Source organism: Neolamprologus brichardi, chromosome 13 (assembly GCF_056152115.1).
Source record: "Neolamprologus brichardi isolate AB-2024 chromosome 13, ASM5615211v1, whole genome shotgun sequence".
Classification (NCBI taxonomy): domain Eukaryota; kingdom Metazoa; phylum Chordata; class Actinopteri; order Cichliformes; family Cichlidae; genus Neolamprologus; species Neolamprologus brichardi.
This window is the reverse complement of record NC_142116.1, coordinates 13,930,179-13,941,817: the sequence shown is the minus strand read 5'-3', so window position 1 is coordinate 13,941,817 and position 11,639 is coordinate 13,930,179. Positions and strand designations below refer to the sequence as shown.

The window sequence follows — 11,639 nt, the reverse complement described above, 5'->3', positions numbered from 1 at the left end:
ACCAGACCTAGGGGAATCTGGACCAGCAGCAAGCGGCACACAGGCTAGAGAGCACTGCGTAGCCAAATATGAGCAAACTGTGGATTAATAGAGAGGACACCGAAGTTAGCGTCTTGCTCAGGCCGGAGCTCATTTATTTCTGCACATATACACAATACAAATCACACTAGACCATGCATTCTTCCCATAAAATAACAGAGTTCATAAACAAAAATAAAGTTACAAAAAGCATTCTCTCAAAAGCAAAATAAATACAAACTAATTCAAAATGACTTTACATACTCACAACTTAAACAAAACACTCGCGGCTAAAGCATAACAACATACCAAAATAACCCATCTCACATTCACACAACCGTTCCCCACATTCGCGCCATATCCGCTATTACTTTTGAACATGGCGTCCCCTGAACGCAACACAACATGGCGGCAGCCGACGGCAAACGTTATTTCACCAACGAAAAGCTTTCCCCTTAATACATGTACTCAGTACTGCTTGGCTAACACTAAAACAAACACTACAACACATTTTCTGAAGTCACAGGTTGCCACTGTCATAGCATATACTTATAGTGCTACGTAGCATTATAGCATTATGCCGATGATACACTAATACTCATTACAACAAAATACCACAAAACAACATCATCACAATCATCTCAAAATATAGCCGAACAGTTGTTACTCAACTTACATGACATTTAGAACCAGTTCGGTAACATAAAAGTTTGTTTGTCAGTACCTGTGGATTAATAGAGAGGACACCGAAGTTAGCGTCTTGCTCAGGCCGGAGCTCATTTATTTCTGAGCTGCGCATGCGCAGAGCCTATAGGCTAGAGTCTCTCTGGTAGTTCCACAGCAGTGCAAGAGCACCATCTACTGGCATAATGACATATAACCATGGTCTGGCAACACATAACAATGTCAAAATAAGTCACAATAATAAACAAAAAATAAGGGGGTAATTGGTTTTCTTACAAAATAAACATGTAGCTTTTTCAACCTGCTACACTCTCCCCTGCTTTAAGAGATGGCTCCGGACATCTGGAACCAAACTAAAACACTTCATGGCGTTTGCCCAAAGTCTTTAAAGTCTAATAGTGAAAACTGTTACAGTTCCAGGAGTAATGTCAAAAGGTCTTTTGGTCACCAGTCTAACATGTCCATACTGGTGTGGGGTAATAACAGTCAGGAACAGCTGGGTAAAGTGGCATGTGGCAGGGAACATATGCAAGCATCATGTTTGCTCCAGGTCTCCAGAGCTGATATGAAGGCTGTCCCATTTGGCTATATGTAAAAACCTCTCTCGGTTTTACAGCTCTGGTCGACCTCCGTATTGGTGGCACATCCCATTCTGGTGTCTCTGGGGCAGGGTCCCTGTTATCCACACAGCTCTCCGACCCCGTGTCCTCCATAAGATCCTCGGTTGCAGGTTCCTCCTGGGTTTCCACAGTTGGTGATGAAACAACAGGCATTGGGAAATCCGCTGGTTCTGTAGATACAGCTGGTGGGACTGCACTTTCCTGCTGCACTTCCATTGATTCCATTTCATGTCTTATTGGCTGAAACTCAGGAGCTACAGCTCTCAGTTCACTGTGTGGTCTCGGCTGAGGCCTTTTGGGGTTAACTCTCCTCCAATGATACACAGGTATAGTTCTCAGGCTGTATGTGTACCCGTCCTCTTCATCCGAATGATCAGACTCATGTTCCACTGTTTCATTGGGGCTTGTCTCTCCCAGTCTTTGTGTTTGTCTTTTCTGACGTCTGTGCTGATCTTGCTCTACCGGCAAATCAGTCACAAGCAGCAGGAGGTTTCGATGCAGGACACGAGGGGTTTTGTCTCCTGTTTCTGATTGTACCCTATATACAGGTCCATCTCCAATCTTCTCAACAACTCTGTGAATCTTCCTTTCCCAGTAGGCACGGAGTTTGCCTGGACCACCTCGCTCGGAGAGGTTTCTGACAAGCACTCGATCTCCTGGTTGCAGTGCAATGCCTTTGATGTGCTGATCATAATGCCTTTTCCCCTTTGCAGAGGACTTTGCACTGTTTTCTGAAGCAATTTTATAGGCTTCCTGCATGCGTGCAGCCCACTTTTGTGCATACTCCTGTCTGGACTGTGACTCTTTTTCAGGCTTTAAATCAAAAAGCAGATCAACAGGCAAGCGTGGGGCTCTTCCATAAAGGAGGAAGAAAGGTGAATAGCCCGTTGCCTCATGTCTTGTGCAGTTATATGCATGGACTATATGGGGCAAATGATCCTTCCATTCTGCCTTTTTCTCCTCATGAAGAGTCCGTAACATTTGTAGAAGTGTTCTATTTAGACGCTCAACAGGATTTCCCTGTGGGTGATAGGGGGTTGTTCGAGAGTGGCCTATTCCTGCCAGCTGTTTGAGTCTTTGGAAAAGGTTGTTCTCAAACTCCCGGCCTTGGTCATGATGCAGCTTTTCAGGGTACCCGAAGCGTGGGATAAAGTCAAGAAAGATTTTCTCAGCTGCTGTTTTGCCAGATTTATTCTTAGTCGGGTAAGCTTGGGCAAAACGGGTAAAGTGATCTACCAAGACTAAAATGTACTCAAAGCCACCTTTACTTGGTTCTAGATGTAAATAGTCAACCGAAATGAGTTCAAAGGGGGCACTGGTTGTTATCGAACCCATTGGTGCTCTCTCTGGGACACTTGGCCGTTTCTGTTTGATACAAGGGCACTGGCGAATGACATAGTCCTCAATTTCACGCTGCATAAAAGGCCAGTAAAACCTCTCCCTTGCTAACTGAATGACTTTGTCAGCACCAACATGTCCCATATCATCATGCAGGTGTTTCAGTACAGTTTGCTTCAGCTTACTGGGTAGAATCAGCTGTTTTCTTTGTCCAGTCTGTCTGTACAGTATTCCTTCCTCGAGTACAAGTCTGTTCCATTCATGTACTAGCCTACGTGTCTCTTGTCCTAGCTGTCTCTTATCTTTACTATTAGGACTCCATCTACTCTTTTTCAAGTTTATCACCTCACAGATAGGGGGGTCCTCCCTCTGCGCAGCCCTGATGTTTTCTGGGGTGATGGCAGGGGCACCTTCAGGGGGTGTGTCATCAACACAGTGCAGTGCAGCCACCCATGGTACATCACCGTCTCTCATGGCTTTGTCTCCTTGCCAGATTGCAGAAACCACTTCTGGGGACAGTGTCTCAGTATACTCCATGAGGTGTTCCTGGAGTGGCAATGGATAGCGGGAGAGCGTGTCAGCATCTGTGTTGGACTTGCCTGGTCTATACTTTACAGTGAAATGGAAGTCGGCTAATTCGCCCACCCACCGATGTCCCACAGCGTTTAACTTTGCTGTGCTCAAGATGTATGTGAGGGGATTATTATCTGTGTACACTGTGAAAGTAGGTGCATAATAGAGGTAATCCCTAAATTTATCACAAATTGCCCACTTCAGGGCAAGGAATTCAAGCTTGCCAGAATGGAGATGGTAATTTTTCTCAGCAGGCGTGAGTGTCCTTGAACCATAAGCAATGACACAGAGCTTTTCCCCCTGTTGCTGATAAAGCACAGCTCCCAGGCCTTCATTTGATGCATCTGTGTGTAGCACAAAGGGCAAACTGAAATCTGGGTAAGCCAGGACAGGTGGACTGGTTAACATATCCACCAGACGTGACACCACAGTACGATGTTCTGCTGTCCATCGCACTGGTGTTTTGGAAGGAAGCTGACCACCATTTGTGCACTTTAACTTGATTTTGGCTCTAGTTGAGCTACATTGTGGGCTAGGATCACTAGGACTCTCAATAAGCTTAAACAGTGGTCTTGCTATTCTAGAAAAGTCCTGAATGAACGTCCTGTAATAACCTAGAAACCCTAGGAGTGCTCTGACCTCTCCTACGTTCTTTGGCTCTCTGTCTCTCAAATGTTCCACTGCTTCGAGATCTTTTGGGTCTATCTGGACACCTTCACTGGTCACCAAGCGCCCAACATACCTGACCTGACGCTTAAACAGTTCACATTTTTTGGGACGTAGCTTCACACCATGCTCTCGCAGGCGGCAAAGCACACGCCTCAGATCATCAACATGGTCATGAAAAGTCTTGGAAAAGCAAAGCACATCATCTAAATATGGTGAGCAGCACTCATCCCTCAGACCATCAAGGACCCCCTCCATGCATCTCTGAAATGCTGCTGGGGCGTTGGTAAGGCCAAATGGGAGGCGGATCCACTCGTACAACCCCCAAGGCGTGCTGAATGCTGTCAGGTGTCTTGAGCTTTCATCAACAAAGCCCTGGTGGTACGCACTACCCTGGTCGAGTATTGAAAACCATGAATAGCCCCCCAAATTATCCAGCAGGTCTTGGATGCGTGGTAGTGGGTGGCGGTCAGCAATGGTTTTACGGTTAAGGCCCCGAAAGTCAATACACAAGCGTAAGCTTTTGTCTTTCTTTCGGACACACACCACCGGAGATGAGTAGGGTGATGTGGACTTTCTGATCCAGCCGTTGTCCAGCAAATTCTGAACATATTCTTTTACCTCTTTATACAAAGGTTTGGGGACCGAATTGTAGGATGTCTGGACAGGCGTATCGTCTTTCAGATTAATTTTCAACTGCAAGCTTGGGATGCAACCAATGTCAGAGTCACTTTGGGCAAAAACATCTGACTGTTCATACAACATATCTCTAACTACCTTTTGTTCATCCTCTGTCAGGTAGGACAAATCAACAGGTGGATGCCATCTCTGACCTTCATTGACTTCTGTCTGGTGCTGTTCGTTACCTAGCTGAACTGAACACACTTTTACATTTGTATGGGCTGATGACCCTGAGTCAGCAGAGAGATACTTGACAGGTTTTACTTCAGTCGCCTCTTCCAATGTACCTAAGACTGTTCTTTTGGAGAGAAAAATGTCATGTTTGGTAGGATTCTGAATGGGAATCTTAACAATTTTTGTCAACCCACTGGGGACATCTACCAAAGCTGGGAACAACTCCAAACCCTCAGGGCAGCTGTTCTCTAGATTTGGTTGGAAGAGTCGTGGGCCACCTCTTGGCCATTCTCTGACTCTACACTTTACTTCATAAATCTGTCCTGCAGGAATCATTACACCTTTTTTTCCTGTTCTCACACTACACTCAGTATCTATTTCATCAGGGGTGGGCATCTGAAGTGCTGAAACTAGAGCATCTACTGCACTGCTGCTGACACTTAAAGCTTCTTTGAGGAGCGCAGAAAGGTCAGCCCCACCTCTCTGTTCTTTATTCGTTTTTAGGATTTCAGCTATTACATTGCTGCCTAAAATAGGACAGTTAAGGTTGTGCTGACTGATAAGCACTGGCACTTGTATGGCGACATGCCCATAATTCACACTCTGAATTTGAAGTTCCGTGTCTGCCCAACCATCAAATGGAACGTCTGTACCATTAGCTGCCGCTATTTCCAGAGGCTGGTCTGAAAGGAGGGACTCAAGTGGCTTGATCTTAATGTGGGGGATGTTTTTCTCTATCCACGCTCTTGATACCATGGTCACTTGGGCCCCTGAATCAAGCAGCATCTTAAGTGGTACTCCATTGATGGCACATGAGACCATACATCTGTTTCCAATAAGCTGTGCAGTGGGTTTCACTGGTGGTGCAGGACTGGGTGCATTTGATCTCACCACACTTGAAGTCTTAGCAAAACTGGTGTGTGCTGGGGACTCCTCGGCTTGTTCGGTCACTGGCAGCCCCTCTCCAGTGACCTCACCCCGTTTCCCGACACCTTACGCCGCAGGCAGCCAATAGCCCGGTGTCCTGGCTGGCCACACGCAAAGCAGTGGGGGCAGCTCGCTTTGCCTTGCTGTACACAATCACCACATCTGCCCCGGTTCTCAGCTGGAGGTGTTGGAGGGTGGTTCAGGGGCGAGCAGGAGTCTCCAGATGTCACACTATCAGTCTGGCTCACCACTTTAGTTAGCTGTCTGGTCAGTGAAGACACTTGGGCAGTCAGTTCTCTAATAGCTGCACGGTTAGCCTGTAGCTCAGTGTCAACCTTGGCTTGCTCAGTCAAGTCAGTGTTAGCAAGCTGAGCGGCACTTACAGTCACAGGTCTAATTTTAGATGCTGTACCCAGTCGCCTCAGTCTCTCAGCTTCCTCACTGGTGGACTTTGTAATCTGTTCAAGCAAAAAGTCGTCACTAACCTGCAAGTCATTAAGAAAAGGTTTGAGGTCTTGTCTCACATAGTTGTTTTTTTCATTGAACCCTTGATAAAGTGTGTGAAGAAATGTGCCCTGCACAAGCTTTTTGTCATAGCTAAAGTCTGCACCAGGCTGTCGTGACTCAAATAGTACACGCTGTTTTAACCCTATAATTCTGTACAAAAACTGCTGTGCACTCTCTTTGTCTTGCTGCTTAGCATTACTTAGCTCTTGAAAGAGTTCAGCGCTATTCTTGTCTCGAATATGAGAGCGGAGAAGTTTCTTTAAACCATCAACTGTCAAATCATCTTTGTTGGTTAACATTTCCTTGAGAGTACCAGGCTTCATTATCTTTAGCACGGTTCTGATTATTTCACACTCAGTAAACCCTTCTTGTAACCCCTCATCAATTTGTTTGCACAGACTACTGTAGGACATATCCGAGCCAAGATCTGAAATTTGTCCACCATGCAGCTTGAATTCTCTGCGTGGAAACAAAGCTGCCACATCACTGAGACTCAAAACTTGGTCATATCCTCTGGACGGACGACTCACCCTGCCAGGGGAAACCCCAGCGACACTAGGCGCCGGTGACACTGAAGCTGGGATGTTGAAGTTCTTGGTGGGCGTATCAGTGTCTCTTAGCATAGATGAGGGAAAGGTGGAGATGTCTCTGTCCTGCGGTAGAATGGGCTGTGTGTGAGTGTCTGTGTTAGGGTGTGATGGTGGAGTGGGGATGTGGTCAGCTGGCATAGCCAGATGTCTGTCAGGATGTGTGGGGTCAGTGTGGGGTGAAGTAGGGCACTCCTGCTGCTGGTTAGGAATATCTTCCATCTCAAGCGGCACGGCCAGATGATCTCCAGCCCCTCCGACGTCCGCTGACAGCAGGTCACTCACGAGGTCGTCGAGGAGCAAGAGCTGGGCCATACCTTCATCCTCCAACGCTCTCAACTTTTCACCTCTGATGTACTCAACGATCAGGTCATACAGTTCTGGTTCACTTAAGCCATCAAGATTGTGAGTCATGCTGCCATCCTCCACTGAAGAAACAACAGTGCGCAGCTGGCTCACACTCAAATCACAAAGTCTTTTCTGGATCTTTACTATCAACAACCGCCGTGGGGTAACAGTGGCCATCTTGACGTTTTGACTGTGACCTGGGCTCCCTGGATGACGCACTCAATGCAGCCTTCCCTGAGACTTTGGACACCAGTTTTGGTCGTTTGGCACACACGTCACCACTAGACGATCCCGGACGAGCCCCCAGTTGTTACCGGCACCAGACCTAGGGGAATCTGGACCAGCAGCAAGCGGCACACAGGCTAGAGAGCACTGCGTAGCCAAATATGAGCAAACTGTGGATTAATAGAGAGGACACCGAAGTTAGCGTCTTGCTCAGGCCGGAGCTCATTTATTTCTGCACATATACACAATACAAATCACACTAGACCATGCATTCTTCCCATAAAATAACAGAGTTCATAAACAAAAATAAAGTTACAAAAAGCATTCTCTCAAAAGCAAAATAAATACAAACTAATTCAAAATGACTTTACATACTCACAACTTAAACAAAACACTCGCGGCTAAAGCATAACAACATACCAAAATAACCCATCTCACATTCACACAACCGTTCCCCACATTCGCGCCATATCCGCTATTACTTTTGAACATGGCGTCCCCTGAACGCAACACAACATGGCGGCAGCCGACGGCAAACGTTATTTCACCAACGAAAAGCTTTCCCCTTAATACATGTACTCAGTACTGCTTGGCTAACACTAAAACAAACACTACAACACATTTTCTGAAGTCACAGGTTGCCACTGTCATAGCATATACTTATAGTGCTACGTAGCATTATAGCATTATGCCGATGATACACTAATACTCATTACAACAAAATACCACAAAACAACATCATCACAATCATCTCAAAATATAGCCGAACAGTTGTTACTCAACTTACATGACATTTAGAACCAGTTCGGTAACATAAAAGTTTGTTTGTCAGTACCTGTGGATTAATAGAGAGGACACCGAAGTTAGCGTCTTGCTCAGGCCGGAGCTCATTTATTTCTGAGCTGCGCATGCGCAGAGCCTATAGGCTAGAGTCTCTCTGGTAGTTCCACAGCAGTGCAAGAGCACCATCTACTGGCATAATGACATATAACCATGGTCTGGCAACACATAACAATGTCAAAATAAGTCACAATAATAAACAAAAAATAAGGGGGTAATTGGTTTTCTTACAAAATAAACATGTAGCTTTTTCAACCTGCTACAATAGCATTAGGGGAAAAGAGGGCAACAAAGGAAATGGTAGTGTAAACAATATAACTCATGCAAATTTTTAGGTGATTACATTTAGAAAAAATAAACAAGAGAAAGAAAATAGAAATACAAAATAGCTCTAAATCATTTGTGAACTCCTTGTTAGTGATTTCATCATGTATTTAGAGGATCAATACTCTTTAAAAATGTGTTAGTCTACAACTTTGTAATGCCCTGTATACGTTTAGTCATGTAGCTGTGGGCAATTAGCACCAACATGATAGATGACAATTCTGTGATAAAACTGTGCATGCAAAATGCCTCCATCCTCATGTTTACCCCCCCTCTGCTCCACTGCACAGATTTTTGTTCTTTTTGTTTCAGACTTGATGGCTTCTTCCTTAACCGAGTATGGCCGTGCATGAAGCATGCAAGGGCGGGCTATAAGCCCAGGGCTACAAACAGTAAGCCAACAACAAACAAAGAGCAAGAGTTTAGTAAGAACCATGCCAGAGCACAGGGATGAGGTGAATCAGTTCTTGTTCTTGATCGTGACAGCTCAGTCTTATTCCCAGGCTGAAATGAAAATGAAAACTAGACCAGATTTATATATGTTTCAATTAAAACTCTAACTGAAGAATAAAAACATTTACAGGAAAAGATGTTATGACAGGTATTTTACTGCAAAGTTGTCACATATGAATGCTACTAAAGGCTAGGTAAGCATTAAAACAATAATACATGGGTTTATATGAAATTCCCAGCCTGAAATAAAATTAAAATAAGACAGAATATTTTTAAAAATCATAAAAGAAGCTAAAAAAAAACCCTATATGGGTTTAACTGAAACTAATCAGCATGTGAAAGGAAAGTCTGAAAAAGTTTTAGTCTCTTTGTAGACAAACTTATTGACTTGCTTATTGACTTATTCTGTTGGTTTAGCCGCAAAGACTTGCAAAGACTGGACTTAAAATATTACATATTATATTGTATAAAGCATCTAAATGCACGATGATTGGATTCAGCGCAAGTATTTTATGTGACTGGAAGTTATACTCTTATAACGGTGATATGACAGTCATATGCCTAATGGCTCCCCCTATAGACAGTAAATGAATGAGGAAGCTCGAGGTCACGCAATGCCAGTGTTTCTGTCATGAAAATCTGTAATAGTTCAATTTCTTTAAGGTAGAACCTGCCAAATGCGAGCTATCAACCTTTAAGGCTCTCAAAGTTATGAGAGAAGAAGCACACATACGTTAGACATGCAAACAAGCCGCACACCCAAGGAGTCAATCATAAAATAAACAGACGAAATCTACTGAAAATTCGTAGATAGAAAAACTGTCACCGGGATGATTCTCACCACAAAGAAAGTGAGAAAGACAAGTGAAGGGATCTTTTGAAACCTTAGGTAAATAAGAGGAATCAGGCGTTGAACATCCAGGTAATAACTGATGTTATGACTTGGCATTTGCTCTGACATGCATTTGAGACAGGAACATTAAAAGATACCCACCATTTGACAGGTATCACAGTTCCCTCAGGCAAGAAGGATTCTCATTTTGATGAGTGTGTCAGTCACAGTGAAGCCTGTCGACAAGCCAGAGCTCAAGCACTGACGTTCAGGAATAACACTTGTCTCAAAAATTACAAATGGAATATTTGAACAGCTGTGTGAAGGAAAACTGATTATGGCTAAACTACAAAATGGTTTGTACGAGAACTAGCGTTCATGAACATACAAACGACTTTCAGCACATGACCGTTGACGCCACAAAATGCTTCCCTTGTTCTATTCATCACCATCACACACACACACACACACACACACACACACACACACACACACACACACACACACACACACACACACACACACACACACACACACACACTTCTGCTTGCCTTATTCTTTCAAATAACAATGCGGAAAAGCATTGATCTAAAACGTAGCATAAGTCGGCGCTTCCAGTGTACATAAACTCAATACTCAGCAGAGAGCAATTGTACAAATTCCCAAAATGGATCATTCATAATCAACTTCAGTGAATTAGTTGTGACTGAAGTTGACAGGGCTGCGGAGAGATGGTGGACGACATGGGGTTTTAAATGCCATGCTCAGCGCCAAGTGTGAATAGTCGCTCTGTATGCATTTTTCACTCCAGCATGTGCCATGTTCAGTATATGACACTCACACTGATTTACTACACTCTCCCAGCTAAATAATTTACAGGGATATGGCTCCGTGTGCTTTTAATGGTTGTTGTATAGACCTGGTTGCCTTTAAAATGTTCCACAGGCAATCCGCCATATGCCTGGATGGATGGGAGACCTCTCAGCACTGATTAATAAGCTGCTCGGTACTTCACTCCAAACAGGGTGTCAGGAAACACTGCGTAACCAGAAGCAGCCGAGGCGCAGCCGAATGTGCTGTGTGCTTTGTATGCATTCGTGAATAGAGCTCAGTCCGGGGCTCCACAGGTAATACGCGTGATGTGGTGAATTGCATGTAAAAAAAACAAAACGAAAATAAAATAAAAAATAGAGCTCTTCTACATTTTGATGTGTGTTTTAGCCTCACCGTTCACAATGGGGGGTGTATTATGAAAAATGAATGGGTCGGGTTTTTTTTTCTTTTTGTGTTTGCTGGTCTAAATGCCAGTTCAAAGAAACGTGCTGTTGGTTCTTGGTAGAAGGCCAGCCTATTGGTCTGCAAACAAAGCCAGAGAGCATTATTCATTACTATGTCATTTTAAGTTAATTTCATGGATGCAGCAAATCAAACGCTATTGTTCTTTTAGATATTATTTGCTGTTAATGTTTAATGTCTCGCTGGCTGTTCATTGAATTTGAGCATGTTCTTTAGCATGAAGAGAGCTGATACGCGAGCAATTTGTCATCCGGGTGTTTACTTTGGAGCACCTGTTGATTATGCTTTCTGATCTGAGCCACCCATTCTTTAGATGAGTGTACACTTGTTTCAACTCACAGTTGGCACTGGCATTAATTTACTGTTGGACTAGTGGTTTGTTTAAGTTTTAAGTTTCTTTTGGTGGGAGTTAGCTGGGATCTGGTGAGGTTACTTAAAAAGAATTAATCAGAATGACAAAAATAAAAACGATAGTTCAAGTCAATACAATTCAGCACTAACCCTAGCCTTTATAGGAGTTAAATTTTAGTCAGTGGCCTAATGTGA

The 11,639-nt window shown here is 44.0% G+C and overlaps 1 protein-coding gene across 2 annotated transcripts; it reads right to left on the bottom strand.

Moving 5' to 3' along the window:
- Window positions 1–8,433, bottom strand: LOC148099914 (uncharacterized). 2 transcript variants are annotated; one of them, XM_087850195.1, is made up of 3 exons: window positions 8,136–8,433; window positions 6,719–7,518; window positions 1–3,206 (listed from the first exon to the last, which is right to left on the bottom strand). In XM_087850195.1, the coding sequence occupies exons 2-3, from the start codon at window positions 7,298–7,300 to the stop codon at window positions 1,155–1,157; spliced, it is 2,634 nt and encodes an 877-aa protein (XP_087706321.1). In that variant the 5' UTR covers window positions 7,301–7,518; window positions 8,136–8,433; the 3' UTR covers window positions 1–1,154. The 2 variants fall into 2 exon arrangements, with proteins under 2 accessions (XP_087706321.1, XP_087706320.1); XM_087850194.1 differs by having other exon boundaries at window positions 6,719–8,433.
- Between the last annotated feature and the right edge of the window lie 3,206 nt (window positions 8,434–11,639).

Excerpts from the sequence above, each read along its gene's own strand:
- LOC148099914 (XM_087850194.1), bottom strand. The coding sequence starts at position 7,300 with ATGGCCACTGTTACCCCACGGCGGTTGTTGATAGTAAAGATCCAGAAA. Across the intron at positions 3,207-6,718 it reads CTGGGGTTTCCCCTGGCAGG|GAACACCTCATGGAGTATAC; the intron begins GTGAGTCGTCCG and ends TTGCCACTCCAG.